Source organism: Pelecanus crispus, chromosome Z, assembly GCF_030463565.1.
Source record: "Pelecanus crispus isolate bPelCri1 chromosome Z, bPelCri1.pri, whole genome shotgun sequence".
NCBI classification, from domain to species: Eukaryota; Metazoa; Chordata; class Aves; order Pelecaniformes; family Pelecanidae; genus Pelecanus; species Pelecanus crispus.
In genome coordinates this window covers 10,016,109-10,033,917 of record NC_134676.1, presented here as the reverse complement: position 1 = coordinate 10,033,917, position 17,809 = coordinate 10,016,109, and the positions used below count along the sequence as shown (strand labels likewise).

The window sequence follows — 17,809 nt, the reverse complement described above, 5'->3', positions numbered from 1 at the left end:
AAAAGACCAGGTAGGAAAAGAGGAGCAGTAGAAGAAAATTGGAGGCTGATCTTAGTGCAGGCACTTCAAGGAAAACAGATATTTGACAAGAGAGCAGTGTGAGCATGGATGACATAGATGTGGCATTCCCCCTTCTTTCCTTGGAGAGGTCAGTTTTGAAATATTGCAGCTTCCTATGTAGGGACTGGAAGAAGTGTGTTTTACAGAAAACAGGGAGATCATTTTATATATATATTGAATATATGTATTTTTTCCATATATATGTATGGAAAAGGAAGGGAGCCCTGTGTAGTGAGGACATTTTCTTTCCAGTGATCTTTGTGGATGGGAGAATGCCAAGACTAAGGCAGAAGACATGCTTAAAAACTAAAAGAAGGGAAAGGCAATAACTGTAGAAATACGGAATGTGGCTTGAGAGGCCCTGAAAGGCCTGTGAGCTTGTTGCAGAAGGTGAGATATCGCCTTCCTGACAGTGTAAATGGGGAGTCTGGAAAAGAGGGAGAAACTTTTATTCGTATCACGTTACTAGAGTGGAGAGGAGCAATGAAAGGGAGCAGGTTAAAGCAAGTTGAATTAGCCAGTGTAACTCAGTTGAGTACTAACATTTCAGCATTAGGAAGTGAACAGTGGGGAAAAATCTAGCAGTCTTTTAGAAGAAGCAATAGGAGGGTTTCACAAGGATGCTTATTTTGATACAGTTTTAATATGGCAGCTGCTGACAGCATCCCGTGGGAGCCTGTGTTACAACCCGCTTCCTATATTCACGTATCATAACCACCATGGAGGAATATATCAGTTTCTCTTCTTAATCCCAGCCCCCTGGTTACTTTTCAAACTCTGAAAGAGAATACTGTAGGTGGTCTTTTGTTTGTTATCTTGGATTGTGGCTTAGGTTGAAAATAATGTGTCTATGTGGCTTTAAAACTGCCTGTCTTTAAAAGCAATCACAATTGTGTGTGTTGAAAATGACTGAGGTCACAAGCAAAGGATTATGACTTCATGTGAGAATTAAGTAGGAACAGATGGATTCTTAATCATCAAATACCTTAATTCTATGCATACATCCCTCTAATGAAAAACAAGTAGGATATGAAGGACATACAGAGTTGATGTTTTTGTTTCTAATGGATATTTTTCAGCATTTAAGGCATCATAAGCCCAGAAAAAAATGGACCATAGGTATATAACGATGTGCTTGTTAATGCCATTATGTCTATTTTAGCCATTTTTTTCTGAAAAAAGCTTCATGGTTTACAGAGCTCTAGTTATAAGGAATTCTGTGAAAGAAAATCATATATGATCAATCTGAGGGCTCAGTATTTTTGCGATCTCTTTTCAGAGGTATTAGGTGAAAGCACATTTGCCATATTCTCTCTATGAAAAGCAACTAGAATATAGCGTGCTTGCTCTTTAAAATATTCAGTCTCTTTAGAATTAAATGTTTGATATTTACAGGTAAATCTCTGAGGCATCACAGTTCTGTTTCAGTTCAAGGTGCAAAATTCACTTTTACACTTGGTAACAGGGTAATTTTATATACTACAAACAATAAAAATTTGTTTAGCTAAGCTCAAAATACCCTTTGCTTGTCAGGAGGCTCTTAACCTAGTTCATATCTTAATATCATGACAGTTTAAAAAAACAATGCAACAAAAATCTATTTCCAGATAGTGTTTGTTTTTGTCTGTCCTTCTGCATGTGTGGAGTGCTGGTTAAAGTCCATTCTCAGCTGCTGAAAGTATTGTCACTGAATGACAAGTAAAAGGTCTGACCATTTGTAATTATTGGCTGTTAACTCTTGTGCTCTTTTAGCAAAAGTTTGAATTGATCCTTTTTTGGCCACTCCTGCAGAGTTACATAAATCCATTTTAATATCCCACATTTCCCTATTTAGCCTCAAGCGAGCATAGTACTTCCAGGTTGTAGTTTCTCTCTGTGTGAAATAGTTGCTTGGCTATCAAAGATGGTGTGTGTACAGGGAAAGGGGCAGTTCAGTGACTCCTCCTGATGCCAACCACACCAGAGTAGACAAATATGGGTAAATCCTGGAAACAGGAATTTTATTCAAATAAAAAGGGAGAATTACCTCTATTGTTGACTTTCTATCTTCATTGGAGAGAAAAAAAAAGGTAGGGTAGCTATTAAAAATGGAGCATCATCTATGGGCCCATAGTTTTGGGAGACACAACCATCTGAAATGAATTCTACATTTTATGGAGTTAACACAGGATGCCTTTGAGCTCTGGTGCTGCTGGAGCTGTAATCTGAGCCCAATAGGGATGTTTGTTATTGGATACTGTGACCATTTTCTAAAGGGAGCAGGTCCTTGGAAATCAGGAAATGAAATTTTTCTAACCTTTTTCCCAGTAGAAACCCTTAGGAGCAAAGGCACTGGACATTAAGTCAGCCTTCCAAATACAGATCTACAAAAGTGTATCTAAAAGTATGAAAACAGTTGTGAAAGCTTCTGCATTAATGTGATTAAGTGCCCTGTTTGTAGACAGACAGCTCACCTTTTTGTGGCAAGTTCCTGGTGTTGTGATTTGCGCAGCTGCAAAACCAGCTAACTCTGCTTTTTCAGGTTTAGAGGCCACGTACCAGGTTCAGAGGATGTGCCCATTGATGAAGCACCTGGAGAACTTGCTCTGATGATGAACGGCAACAGCATGGGCCTAAGGTAATTTCTTTCTTCACTTCTAAGTACTTCACAGTGTCGGTATATCTTCTTGACAGTGTGCTGTTAGCTGCCAAGTGTATTTGTTCATGTGTTTGTTTCAGATTAAGAGCTTTTTTCTGCAGGAAAGGTAAAATTCATTGGCTGTTGCATTTTATGAGTCAAATCAATAGTTATGCTGATCTTTTATTACTCAAGGTTTAGGGGTTGACTTCCTGTAGAGGTCTCAGGTTTTGTGTGTCATCTCTTAAGGACACTAACCTAGCCCAGTGCAGAATGGAGTTTTTTTCAAAATCTTAGCTTTTGTTCTTTTTTCTAGGTACTGCTTGTTATTTTTTCAATTAAGATCAGAATATCGCTTTAGTCTTAATTTGGACCTGATGTAAAAAATACGTTATCCTTTAACGCCCAGACAGAAATGATCTTTTACAATTGGTGAGAGTTACTTGTTTTTTAAACAATGTTGTGTTGCACCTCTGCTTCAGTGTGATCACCTCAAACTACCAGTGAAATAACTGGAAGTAGAGTTAAGCCAGTATTTAGCTCTTTATCTCCATTTTGCATGCTATTTAAAACTTGAATCAATATATTATCGTGTTTCCTTTCTGTCCCACTGTCTCATTTCCTGTTACCACTGGAAGAAGATTCAGGCTTATTAGAAAAGCAACAAATAAAAACTGTGGATTTGACAGGGTTTTTCTCCGTTTCTTATGAAGTAACAGCTTCTTGTTCTGTGCTTTAACTATATCTGTTCTTTTCACCACAGTATCCCATTTGGTGCACAAGAAGAGCAGCTGTTCTTTGAATGGCCCCTTCTTTAGTGACAAGAGTAGACTTTAAAATAATAAGCTTTTCTGTCCGTTATGAGAATACTGGAAGAACTGTTAATTTATTTATAAACTAAAGGTCCGATACTTACTTTTTTTTTTTTACCCTCAAGTGATACTGATTTTATTTTTTTGAGATCCCTCTTCACTGAAAAGGGGTAAGACTTCTTTCTCCAGAACAACAGGAGTTTTCCTTGGAATACTTCATTCCTTAACCAGGTGTTTGGCTGCTATGAGTTACCGGCATATGCTCATTGTATTCTGATGCTTTTTTGTTTCATTTTCATACAGACTGAAGTGATCAGAGTCTGATCACTGTAACAAAAGAGATGAAGAGTCATGATATGTTTAAGATCCAGTAGCATTAAGCCCCTTGGAGGAAAAACGTATCCTAGAACATCTGTAGGGCATCTTGGCAACAGTTTATCAAAAACCTGCAAAAATCTACATAGCCTAGCAGGGAAAATGAAGCAAACCTGTGCCGTTAACAAAATGAGAGTTCCAGATTTCAAAAGGTTCCCCACCCTCTCTTCATTCCCCTGGTTTAATTTACTGTAATTTTTCAACGTTAATATGTGTTGTGCAGTGTCAAGTTGCCATGCCAGCTGGTTCCAAAGTTTGGCAGCAAAACACTTTGAAGTTTTTCTTCCTATATGCCATCTTCAGTTTTGCAAAGGTTACCAGATGAATGCTCCCTAAATAATTTACTCTAATGTAAGCCTGAAAGCGGCTAAGGAAGACAAGTCCATTTGTCTCTTTTATGCATTTGAATATATAAGTGATGTTTTCTTCAGTATTGAGGGTGTTTAAGTGTGTAGCTAGAGCTTAGAAAGGATGAAGAGCTTGTAGGAATACATCCTTTTTTAACAGTCTCTTTTTTGTTTTTTGGGGTTTTTTTGGAGGGTGTGTGGTTTTTTTATTAATTGTTTTTTAATTGACCTGCCAAATGGTTCGTTACAGCAAATGCTATCAGAACCCTAATGGAAAACCAGCCCTCTCTGACTTCCAGTTCATACATGAGAGCTCCTCTAAGCAAACCTCACAGCATGAAACTTGATGTCAGTCTTCAAATAAGTAAAACTTGGCTTAAAAATATCCTGGTATTTTAAAGGAAATTATGAAAGTCCTTTAAAATACTAAGCTTGCTGAAGTGAAGTATTGGAGTTTAGAAGTAAAATAAATAATATAATCAAGAACTGAAAAACATAGGGTTTTTTATAATTAACAGCTCATTTTGAGTTAATTATCTACAATTACGAAAATCTAATTGCAATTTATTCTCTGCTATCTGTGGGAAGAATCGTAGGCAAGGGAATGTGCATCACTGCCAGGCATAAATGCTATAGGATGGGTACAAATAATAGAGGAGCCCTTAATGAAAAACAAAAAACAAATAGGAGTGTGCAGCTGTGCCAGGCTATTGAAAGGTAATTGTAGTCAGAAATGAGATATGTACTTTAAAAGGCATCTTGTCATCTCCTGTAGGGATTAATTTTTTCCCTCCTTGAAAAAGGAAAAAAAAATTCCACGAGCAAATACAGCACAGAGTTTGATTTCTGATACAAATTTTGGTCATTGTCTGTCTGTGAAAAGGAAGACTTTTACCTTGGGGACTACTGCGGGCTATAGCCAAATTTTCTAATGGATGCCTGTTTCATTTTCTCTTCTAAATGTGCCATTATAGTTTTTTCATTATCAAGGTCAGGAAGCGTTGTCCATCTTAGCCTCTTTGGATGGTCCCGGTATGAATTTGCGGTGTTGAACTTGTCACTTCCCTGCTGGCTATGTTGAGGAGCTGTTGGGCAGAAATGTGTCTGTCCCTTCGCCTGCTTGCATCTGGGCCGGCGCGTGGGACCTGTAGAGTCATCACATGCAGGATCTCCAGTTCTCTAAGGTGCAGCAGTCAGAGCAGGTTTTATTGAGGATGGTTTTCAGTAGCTTGGAGTGCTCCTAAGTGATCCCACAGCCAATTTTCAGCTATGGAGATAGTAACTTTTACAATTAATGGCAAGTTGTCTGGTTGTCTGTATAATTTCTTTTCAAGTCTGCCCCAGTGTGCAAGATGCTTTAAAATATTCAAAATAAAAACATAACCTGATGCATTTGTTTAGCATAAAACAGCCTTTTACAAAGTGCTTTCCATCTCCCAGGCACAGATGCTTGGTACATGCTCAAGTACCCACTCCGTGCATATTCAGTGGGATCAATACACCCGGCACCTGCTTTTGTGTGTGCTCCCGACGTCTGCATCTGGGAGAGGAATTTTAAAACAATCCACTCTTCTCTCCTTTATTTAATCTTAACTTTGGGTCTGAATGTCATGGAAATGAGACCTGTTTAATAGCACCAACTAGAGAAGATACAGCTTGCTACTTTGCAAGTACCACTCCCCAGAGCTCAGCTGTGTGCCCAAATCGTAATATACAAGGTTTCCTGCTTTTCTGATTCTTAGGTTTCCTATACAGCTCTGCCGGTACAGCTTTCTACTGCCTTCTTTCTAACATGCACCTTTTCTTCAAATTTCACACAATATTGCCACTGCACCTCTACACTGACCTGTGCAAAATGTTGTAAATAGAAATTGTTGGATACAGCAGCCATCGGGTGGGTTTACAGTTATCTGCAGGCACTCTTTCAGTGTATGTTACCTGGTTAAAGGATTTCTTTCCTGGAGTGTTAAAGACTTGCTGCTGGAATTTGCCACCTTTAATTTCATTGAAGGCTTCTTATGTTTGCGTGCTTCATTCTGTATCACCCATGTGTTTTTTTTTTCAAGTTTGTATTTTTAGTTCGTTGAAAATATCAAACACAGAATCCAGCAGTACTTTCCCCCTGTTTGAATGCTCATTGCTATGGTGATAATTTCCAGGAGGGAATGCTGTCAGGGGTCTTTTAGAAGATTTTTATGTTTATGGTGTAACTATTTTTATTATCTTGTGAGAGAAGGTGACAATTATTTCTTGCTCCTTGTTTAATGCCTTGTTATGAACTCTATTTTTTTTGTGGCTTGTTAGACATGCAGGCATCTTCCTATGGTGATGTGCAAGCATACTTCTGTGTTTTTGCCCAAATATTCAATGCAATTAAAGACGTGCAGAGGAACACAGACTCGCAGCTCCCTCTGCTGTCCCAGGCATATCCTGGTTTGTTCACACAATCCCCACCTCCAGCTAATTTAAAAATAAAATAAAAATCACATGCAATCACAAGTCTCTGCCACCTCTGACCTGACTTGTGCTGGCCCCATTACTGCCATTTTTGAAGGGAACTGATATTTAAAAACTGGTGGATTGGTAGTACCCATTTTGTTTCCTATTTGGAGTTTTCTTGTCAGTTGTTCTTCATGTGGGCATGCATCACCTCCTGTTACTCTTGTCCGGAGCCTCTGCAGTAGAAACCATCACCACTGCCACAGCTGGCTCGTTGGCCAAGATCTCCCAGTCTTCAGTTCATCTATGAGTTGTCCTTGATCTCTCGAGGTGCATCTATATTGTACTTGGCCAACTTTTAGGAGTATACTGAATACAGTTTGTTGGGATTTTTTTCATCTATTTGCTGTTTTGGCAGACTGTCACATTAAATCGGGCTGAAATCAACTGTGCTTGCAAATGGCCCATAAAATCTGTGTATCTGGAAGCTGCTTACCCACTTGTTAGCGTTCCTTTTAACACCCAAGTTACTTTCTTGTTCCAGATAATTTTACATTGAAGTTTGTATCATTTTTAGATAGGATATTTATGGAGCGAACACTTGTTTGGCCAGTAAAAAAAGTGCTTGCAGATCTGCCAGTAGTGCAAATGCTGAATTAGGTACAGATAGGACTTTTTCTTTCTCTTGTGGCGTTGTCTGGCTGTATATAGGCACAGCATTCCTCCAACAGATGGCTGCTGGAGTCTGTTGCGACGTAATGGGAGAGTATAGTCGGAGTTAGATATACATTTTTGCTTCATTAGTGCCACATGAAGACTCTGAAGGTATTAGGTTTTCTTGTGCAGGCTGAAGGCTTTTGTTTTGATGTGGTTACTAAAAGCTTATTGCCGAATGGGGGTGTGTGGCAATTTTTTACATATATCAATGCGTGCTTCCTCCCCCCCACTTTAAGGTAGGCAGTGATCCCTATCAGACTGGGGAGCGAGGAGTTCATTTCCACTGACTTGGTTGCTTCACTAATCTCATTTTCAGGTTTACTTTCAACTGCGACAGGGTTTTGGAGCTGCCTGTCTTACATTTACCTGACTTATGCTGATTCTGTTCTCATGATCACGTATGCTGCACACAGCAGTATTACATAATTGCCATTACAGTCCAAAGTAACCTTGAGCAGGAAGTCTACTGATAGACTTGAGGTATAAGATGCAAGTGGGAGATACCGTAAGTAGTTTCCGTAGGCAGATGGAGCCAACCTGTAGGTGAGATCTTCAAAAAACACAGGAACTCTGGTGTTAGAAACACTGCTAAGCATAGGATGGCAGTCAGTGAAAACAGGCTTGCTAAAACTTGAGTGCTTTGGTATTTTCACAGAACTTGCATTTCCTGCCAGTCTTCTGCATGGGTATAGTTCTCTAATATCACATACCACCACTAAAAATGCTTGGAGATTTTTTTTCTTTTGGTTGAAATATTTAAAATTCATGCATCTCCTGAAGGAGTTTGTTCCTTGCCAACACTTGCAGAGAGTGAGAGACGTTTTTGCAAGTCATTTGCAGATGCCTCCTTTACAGTGAAATGTAGACACTGTTAGTTTACTGCTTGAATTGAATTTTGAAAACCTGAATTCTATTTTTATAAATTGGAGTGGATTACTTTTTCAGATGTATCATTTTGTTACTTTTTATTTTTATATGTAATCTTGGATGGAGAGAAAATGATGTTTAATCTAGATATTCATATGTCCCAGAAATTTGTGAGTTGGAAAAGTTAAGAAAAATCTTATAAAATGTTCTGGAAGGTAGTTTTAAATTAGCAGACTTAAAACCCACCTGCACAACTTTCACGCCATTTAAAAGCTTATATCAGAACTGATAGGGCAGGACTAAGAACAAAAGCTATTGGTATTACAAAGTTAAGCAAGAAATCCTCTGTACCCTGCTGTTCTGACCATGATCGCAGCTGCACTAAGATAAAACCCACTCCCCCACCCCTCCCGTGACCTTGGCTGCACTTCAGCACACAGAGAATTGAAGTAAGAGGCAAACTCCAGTAAATGTTAAATTCTGCCTCTTGCAGATATACAGACTACATATAAAGATAACGGCATGCGTGCTCTCGCTTGCGTTCCAGCTCTCACTTTCTTTGAAGTGGACTTTGTGTATCTGCCACTGAATTATTCTGACATAAAACTTTCCAGGCTGTACTGGTGTGTTGGGCTGAACTCTGTGGCTTTGCATGGGTGCTGAGACTTTGCAGAACTACCCATTATGTTTATAACAGTGCTAATTTTTGAGAGCCACGCAGAGAAAATTTTAGATTCAGCCCAGCTGATTTGTTCTTCACACTGCTCCTGCAGTGAAGAGGATTGATTTTTGTGTTTCTTTTGATATTTGGCTTCCTTTCCTCTGGTACTCAACGCTTCAGGCCTTAATCCTTTAACCTTGAATCTGAGCATCCAGGCTTCAGGAGGGATCAGGCCTTTTGATGGAGAGAGAACATCTTTTGTTGTACCAAATGGTTGGGAGTGGTATAAGGCAAGACAGCTCTCCAGACAGTAGATATTTCTCTGTTGTATTAAAAGACTATAAACAGAGGGTGGGTTTAGTGGGGATTATAAATAATCTAGAGGAAGGTGGGGTATGAGAAGCAATGGAAAAAAGTTAATGACTTTAACATTTCTCCAATAACCAGTCTATCATGACAGATGTGTACTGGGTTGCCAAATGCTATAGTCTGATTTGGGTAACGGTTCAAAGCTCAGCGTGTCATGGAAATGGCAGTGTGGTCCCTGATGGAGTAGGGGAAAAAAAGCTTTTCAGCTTCTCAAAGGGCAGTATTTGTGGAAGCAGATGCTTGCTTGCCCTACCCAGCATAAAGAACAGTTCTGCGGGCAGCCGGGAGAGTTCGTACTGCTGGATTTTTATAGGATCATTAATTATATGTTATAAGGCAGCTAACCATGGCATTCCTAACTCAATGAATTCCATTATGAATGGCCTTTTCATATTCTTCATCTCATTATATTAAATGCATGTGACCTGAAGTTTAGCTAAAGTTATTTTTCGGGTTAACTTTCATTTAGTGGTTGCCCTAATTTTAGAAACAGTATGATCTTTAGATTTCATGGAGAGACAGGGTTTTTTGTGCATGTTTTTGCAGCACTATTTTAGATGATTTCTTTTGGAACTAGGTAGGAACCTCTGTGAGGTGGCAGGGAAGGGATTTAGTTACTCCTTGATTTGCTTGGAGATTTCTGTATGCATGTCCCTGGATGACAACATCCAGTTACACGGATTTGGCTATCATCTCTCTGCCAATAACTCTTAAACCCTCTGCTCTGTTCCATCTAGTCTTGCGTATCTGACTGCCTCCCTGACACATAATCCTGGTTGTTTTGCCTTCAGATCATTCCTAATCTGGCCAAAACAGAACTCCTTACTTTTTCTTCCGAATCTCTCTTCACTTCTGATTTTGATAACGCCACATCCTCCCTGTCACTCAGACTCGTAACCTTGGGGTCACTCTTCTCCATACGCATCTGGGCTGCTGACAGCTATTGCAGCTATCTTCTCCTTTGCAGCAAACACATCCCTTCAGTGTGTCAACAGTTAAAACACTACCCCTTGCTCTAGTCCTTCATCTTGCACCTTGACTACTGTAAAGTTTTCTTTGACAGCTAAGTATTCATTCCCCTCCTTCAAAATAAGTTTTCCAAGTGGGTATCTTGGCTGCTTATTCAGGTCTTGTCACCGTTGCTTCTCTGAAACCCTCCTTCGAAGGCCAGTTGTCTACTGTATCAGACTACAGGGCTCTGCAGAAAGTGACAAAGCTTCTTTTTTTCTTTTTTTTAATTTGTTTTATTCATATCTACCACCTTCTGTTTTTTACTCCTTCAGTTACATGAGACTTAATGTCATTTTGGGTGTTGCATGAACTTTTGGCCACGTGTTCCTATCACATTGCTTAACTCTTTCTGACTTTTGGAACCGCTGAGTCACATCATGGTGACTCCTGCCTCTCTCTGTCTGTTCTGACTGCATCTTTCCTGTACAACATTTTACGTCTTTGAGACCTTTTTCTGGTTCACAGTTTTTTCAGAGGGTTTTTTTTCAGATTTTCAGAGTGCTTTTTTCCTTCCTACCCCCAGTCCTAATTTGATGAGGTCCAAACTAATCCATCTCTTTCCACTGACCACAACGATGCTCTCTGCCCAGTAAATCCACCTAAAATCTAAATCATACTCAAAAGATATCACCAGTAACCTAGGGAGACAAGTACTGTAAATCACCTGCAGTGACAAATCATCAGTTGTTCTGTGTAGAAAAGTTTATATATGGCTTCTAGCGCATGCGAGAGTTTGAAACAAAACAATATGCAAGTATCTTCAGTCTTCTGTCAACAGTACTAGGCTTCATCTCTTTGTGTAATACATGACCTTCTGTTGATTGATGTGTAGTTAATCCTTTTTTCTTTTTAACTTTGTGCTCCTTTAATCTCCATCTACATCTTGCATTCTTTTTGACAAAGTCATGTCTCTGAGAGATGGGCTAAATTTATTTACAGTCTGTAAACTCAGTAGGGCTGAGATGGTTTGGCAACACAAATAATGCAAGCCTCTAAACCCACAAGACAGTGTCAGAGCGGCACTGGTGGCAAGCTCTGGACAGATATTTCCAAACAGGTTATAACAAACTTGTGCAAAGATGAACTTCCAAGACCTAAGATCAATAGCAGTAGCTGTAAGATGGCAAGAATTGCTTGTATCTGAACTAAGAACAGTACATAGTGTATTTGTCACGTTCACTTTCTAGGGGCAGGGATCTGCGAGCCCAGAGCCTGGGAAGAGTCCACAGCTTCGCTGCACACAGCCTTGTACCAGGATCTCTTCCCTTTCTTCCTTGCCTTGATACTGGATATCAGAGCGTACCAACATGTATCTCACTGATACGTGCCTCTTAGCAAGGCAATGGTTTCTGTGTGGTTTCAATTCTATTATGTCTCTCTATTTCCGGAATATAAGAGTACAAAAAAGTGGTAAATCTGTTCCGTAAACATCCTGGTTGAGTCAATATTTGGTGGTGCTGTCACATTCACATAAAATCCATGCACTGAAAGGAAATCTTTAGTGTTGGTTTTTGTGAGGCCCAGGCCATGGGTTTTAGAGTTGTATGCCCTCAGTTAGACGTCTAAGTCTGTATTGCAGTTGCAATAAATACCTGATTTTTTAGTCTCTAGCCATCAAACACACTTTATGAAATATGTCACTTCAGTGGATTCAAGGCACTTAAGTGGCCAGAAGTGGTATTTTAAACCTTTACCAAGAGCTGCCTTGTCAAATCTAGATCTTTTGAGCATTGTGATCCACTAATCTGAGTAGAGTCCAAAGTTTAATGTCTCTATTTACTTCTTTTTGGGCTGTAAGATTTTTTTTAAAAGCAGATCAATAAACAATCTCAGTGTTTTCATTTTACTAAGCAATATAGTATAGATGACTACTAGTGTAGTAGTAAATCATTAATATACTCCTTAATCATAGAGTGACCATATCCCAGAGATGTGCTTTAATCATGGAAAAAAGGCCAATGAAGTGTAAAGAGGCATCAGGAGGGGTGTTTCCAACAGAAGTGGGATAGTGTATGACATGATTTTAAAAGATCCTAGTATGGGAGCATTTAGGATGCCATGTACATTTATAGTTGCAGACCTGGCTATGTTCTAACATGTCATTGGTTTTGGTCCCTCTATAAAACAAGAATCAAAAAAAACATCAGGTTTGCATTTGGCTGGGGAGCCAGTGTGGTGTGAGGAGACGTGCTGGCATCATGTTAGAGCTGTGCCTTATACCTGGACTGAGCCTGTGCCAACACAGTGAGCCTCTGATGGCTTTTTGGAATAAGAAAAGCATTAGAGTCTCCAGATTCACTGGTCCCAAGATTTGTAAGGCTTCAACACTAGCAGACCTATATAACCCTAAAAGCCAATAGTAATCTGTGCTTAGAATTTTTTTATTCAGTTGTCTTGTGATACAGCTAAAATGATTAGAATAAGAGGATAGAATTTTCATGGAAAAAGATGGGTCCTGTAAGGGTGCTCCCATGTTGGTTTCAATAGTAATGGTTCCTTATCATTAGAGGAATCAGCTTCAAGGACAGCAGCCTCAGAAGAACAGGAAAGATAAAACCTCTAATTGTGTTTATTATGAAATTTGATGTGTTTATGAAAGGCTTTCCTTGCAACATGTTCCCTGATATCGGGGAGCTGTCAGTGACCCAGAAGGTCACCTCAGGATTCTTAGGAGTGCGTCTGTTTGCCCAGTTTAGTGGTTATTAATTTTCACTGCTATCAGTGTGAGAAGTTTGTAACTTTATGTCACTTCATTTCCTCACTTAGAAACCAGGGATGATAATTTATCATGCCAGCATCCTGAGTATTGAAAGTTAGCATCTATCAAGTGCAGCTTTGTCAATGAACAGAAGCAGCTGTAGATGTTACTTTTATAACTATTCTGTCCGCATATAGGCACTACAGGATACTCCAAAACTCTTATTTTCTGTGCATATGTAACTCTTCATAATACCTGCACCCAAGAGTGCAATCTTAAATATCTGTTGCTCTAATTAGGCATCTCTTCAAAATGTCTTGTTAGTAGGGCATACTGGAAACCTTGTGAGTACCTGCTTTTCAAGTCTTATTGACTTACTGAAAAACAGTGCTGTGGTGTCCCTGCCATGGGAGGTTCCTAGAGCTCTGGGGACTTTCAGAGGAGGCTTTGCAGGCACTCAAGTCTCTGCTTTGTTGTATTTTACTCTCCTGGAGTTGTTGTTTTCCTTGTTTCTGTTCATTTTCACATCAGCATCTGTCTCCCCTTTTGCTATATTGTCACTGACTCTTAGTAAATGATTGCTCCATGATGTGATCCATGATCAGAAAAAGGGCTTTTGCAATTGCTGCTCATAAAGTTCCTGTTATCAACACCTATCAGCCTGTCTGGAAACTCCTATGGAGGAGAGAGTGCTTATGTACCAACAGTCTCAGTGAAGGAAAACGTAAGGATTCTTGCACCAAGCAGGTGGTTACCTGCACACTCAGACCGATCTCTGAAGCAACAGCTCAGTGACAGCCTGTTTTGCACTGCAGCCCATCTACCGTAAAGTCTTTTGTCCTGGGTGAGCCAAGTTGAGAAGGGATGATACATTGTTCTTCTATGCCTTTATCACAACCAAATTGCAATCTAATTAGGGGGATGTTTGTTCAAGAGATAGCTTGCATATGGCATTTTGATGGGCACCTTGTGAATGGGGCTGGCTCTCAGCCAAACAGTAGTCATGCTGGATAAGGCACTAAGACAGTGCCTTCACTTTGCTGAAGAGCATGTGATTCTCCTTCTGAAGGAGAGTGTGACGCGGCTTGATCTATTGGAGAAGTTTGGATTTAGTTCAAAAACTTTGTTTGTCCTAAACAGGCTTTTGCATCATTCCTTATAGTACTTTCACTGGTGACAGCTAGGCAGGCTTTTCAGATATACAGACACTGTTTTGAAGGATTGTTTTTATACCTATGACTTGACATTTACATGACTTTCTTTTGTGAAGGCTGACAGCGCTGCTTGCTGGAACGACAGCTGCTCTGCTCTATAAGAAAGGCCAAACACACAATCACAGCATTTTGTCCTGCTAAAGCTTTGCCAGTCTTTTTTCTGTGTCCATTTCTCTATGACTGTCTGAAAGCCTTTATGTAGGAATTTTATTTGGATTCAGAAGAAAAGAGAGAAAAGTAATCGGAGCTCATTTTACTGTTTATTAGGAAAACAAAGATATGTGGGAAGGGTGCTGGTAGGGAGTTGAAATATAGCTAACTCAAAGTAGAATGAGGACAGGGCTTCAAAGAGAAGGCATGAATATAATTTTAGGTGGAATTTAGCTTAGTACCTGCTACAAATGGACCTCTAACTGTGTATATTAAGTGAAGTCCTGACTTCATTGAAGATAAAGGTAGTACTCTGATTGATTCAACGCGGCCAGGGTTTCACCTATGGCTGGTATGATCTAATAGGTCATTGCTAATTAAGAGCATATGTGGCCTCAATTCTTGCTGGTGGAATTAAATGTCTGAGCACCAGTCACTGAGGGAACGGGGAAGGAACTGGTCTCTGAAGAGTGGTCTGGAGAAGCCGTGCTATGGGTTACTGTACCTGGTACATCTTGATATATGGAAAATTTTTTAGCATAGTGGCTGGTATAACTCCTCCAAGATGAGAGAAAAGTAAAACACGGAAGGTCCAGGAGAGACAGTTCAGCAGAAAAAAAACAGAGAAACCTGATACAGCCACAGGCACTACTGTGTTTGAGGGTGTTGAGCCTGAAGAGGACTGTAAGAGATGAAAGCTCTGCATCACTCCCCAACAATATATTGTGTGCATAGTAACGTGTAGATTGTAGGCAACCACTGTCTATTTTCTGTGACGAAAAATCCTTTCATTACAAGCAGATTTGATAATATATATATATTTCAGTTCCAGAACTCTTGCTGGCTGCTGAGCTGTTCCCCTACCTGTCCCTGCCCTCCTGCCTTTTGCCTAGGAAAATATGTGAGAAAAGAGATGGACTTGGTCCCGAAGATCATGGACCTGTTGGGGCGAGTGCAGAGGATCAGATGGCTGGAACACTGCTCCTGTGAAGCAAGGCTGGCAGAGTTGTGGTTGTTCAGCCTGGAGAAGAGAAGGCTCCAGGCAGACCTCATTGCGGCCTTTCAGTACTTATGGGGGGCTTATAAGAAAGGTGGGGACAGGCTTTTTAACAGGGCCTGTAGCGATAGGACAAGGGGTAGTGGTTTTAAACCAAAAGAGGGTAGATTCAGACCACATACAAGGAAGCTGTTTTCTACCATGAAACACTGGCACAGGTTGCTCACAGAGGTGGTAGGTGCCCCATCCCTGGAAACATTGAAGCTCAGGTTGCACGGGGCTCTGAGCAGCCTGATCAAGTCAAAGATGTCCCCAGCTCATTGCTGGGGGTTGGACTGGATGACCTCTAAAGGTCCCTTCCAACCCAAACTATTCTATGATTCTATGATCTCAAAACTGTAAGTGAACATGCTCTCTAGAAAGGAAAGCAGCTGTTTCTTATTAACATGCACTGGATCCCAGCAGCGTCATTAACATGCTGATACATCTAACATAAGCCTCAAAATGCCAGGTTTCATAATGGGGCCACAAAATGTCACTCTAGGCTTGAATATGGCCTTGAAGGTCCATATTAGAATAGGGTCTTTTTCCTGCTTTTTAAAGGAGGGGAAAAATGTTAAGCTTAGATTTTTTCCCAGGCACTCTATGTTTCAATATGATAGGCTTTAGATTTTTAACAGTGTGTTTTTAAGCTTGTTGATACGCTGACATGAGCAGATTGGTTTTCTGGCAAGGAACGGAAGGGTGATGGCATTCAGTGATGAGAGATTGCCCTGAAGTTCACGCTGTGCTTCTCCTCCTCACCTGCAACACTCTTACCTCTCTACTCAGCCATCCTGTAGATTTGCACACCTTACACAAAGCAGGAGCAAGTGGACCAATATCCCACTTTTTTCCCATGTGCTGTTCTGCTGGCTTGTACCTCTTGACGTGTTTCTTCCCAGCTCTGCTGGAAAGAAGGGGCAGGTGGTGTCCCCTCAGAAAAGGACTCCATGTTGCTAAGGAGGGTCATAAGTGCTATCTCTGTTGTCAGGGTTTTCCTCATGATTACCTCTAAGCAGACACATATGGTGTATGCACTAATTTCAGGCACCTCCTTTTTGCAGTGAGTTGAGTATTTGGGAGTTGGTTCCAGTTCTCTTCTACCTCTGCTGACCTGTTTGCTGTCCAGGGGCCCAGCTTCTTTACTGCATCAGTTTCTCATCTTCTTTGCCTTGTGGATTAGGGTAATCACACTGCCCTACCTGACACATTGTTAGAAAAAAAACACTTGAAAAATCTGTGGCACTTGGCACTACTACTCTGGAAGTAGAGACTTACTGAGAGTAACACAGTACACTTGAGAGGACTGAAAAAGTTGTGGTTGTTTGGGAGACTGCTGTTGTTTCTTAGATCCCCTCATCCAAAGTCTACAGTCCTTCTTTTCTCCCTGTGAATATTTTTTTTATTTGCCATACAGACAGACAGCTTCCCAAACAGTCCCACTTTGGAACTGGTGGTTTTCAAAAGTGTGGTTTGATAGCTTGATTTAAACTGATCTAAATTCAAACCCCTGCTGAAAAGAAGATCCTGTGATATATTGAGATCATCTTCTTTGTCCTAGCACTTGCGATACTGCTGCTTTATACCAAGCTGACTCTGAAAGCTGATCTGGCTGAAAACTCTTCCAGCCAAAGTGGCGGGGAGGAAGCAATTTTCAGCCTGTTTGTCAAACTGCATCTGAAATGGCAATACAGTTTCCAACTACAAAAACGTATTGCTTGGGTTGTCTACTTATCACCAGTTTTGCATCATTAAGCGTTATGCATTCTTGGCCTGATATAATTGCAGCAGATTGCACACATGAACTGTTAATTATTTTATTTTTAAAACAGAAATTGCAGAACAGGAAAATAACATTCCAACATGTTTGCTTTTGGAGCTAACCTACAATGGCAATCTGTTAGTTTGATAATGGTTAAACTCACAAGCCCTTGCCTCAACAGGGTGCAGTAGGATACTAGGATACCATTAAGGCAGCCATCTGTTGAACATATATACTGGAGGCATGAATTGCCTCACATTTTGGGTTTCTGACTAGTTATAATGTAGTCATGTTCTCCGGATGCCACTGATCTGCACTGAAAAATGCATGGAAAGATCAGAGTTCAGTGAAAGGTAAGCATACAAATTTGGGATCGATGACTGGGAACCCATCAGATGAGCACTAGGTATGGAGCAAAGAAGAGATGAAACCTCATGGGTGTACACATGCTGATAGTAAATGCTAGTCTGTGGCAAGAGTCTTGACTTGCTTAGTGATTCAATGCATCTGTAAAACTCCATTTGCAGACCAAGGCTGCCATTATGTTGGATTGATTCATCAGGGTGAGCAGCTAAAACAAGTTAAATTCTATCAGAGTTTTCCTGCATTAATTTAAAAATGAATTTAGTTGGCTCTAAATGGACATTTGTTTTAGTATCTTGAAGAACTGA

At 40.2% G+C, this 17,809-nt stretch overlaps 1 protein-coding gene across 1 annotated transcript in view; it reads left to right on the top strand.

The window, feature by feature from the left end:
- Nucleotides 1-17,809, top strand: part of KIAA1328 (KIAA1328 ortholog) — a 173,812-nt gene that overhangs the window by 118,829 nt on the left and 37,174 nt on the right. Inside the window, exon 8 of the mRNA XM_075726776.1 lies at nt 2,582-2,677. Coding sequence (XP_075582891.1) covers nt 2,582-2,677 — 96 coding nt within the window. The remainder of the gene's footprint in view (nt 1-2,581; nt 2,678-17,809) is intronic.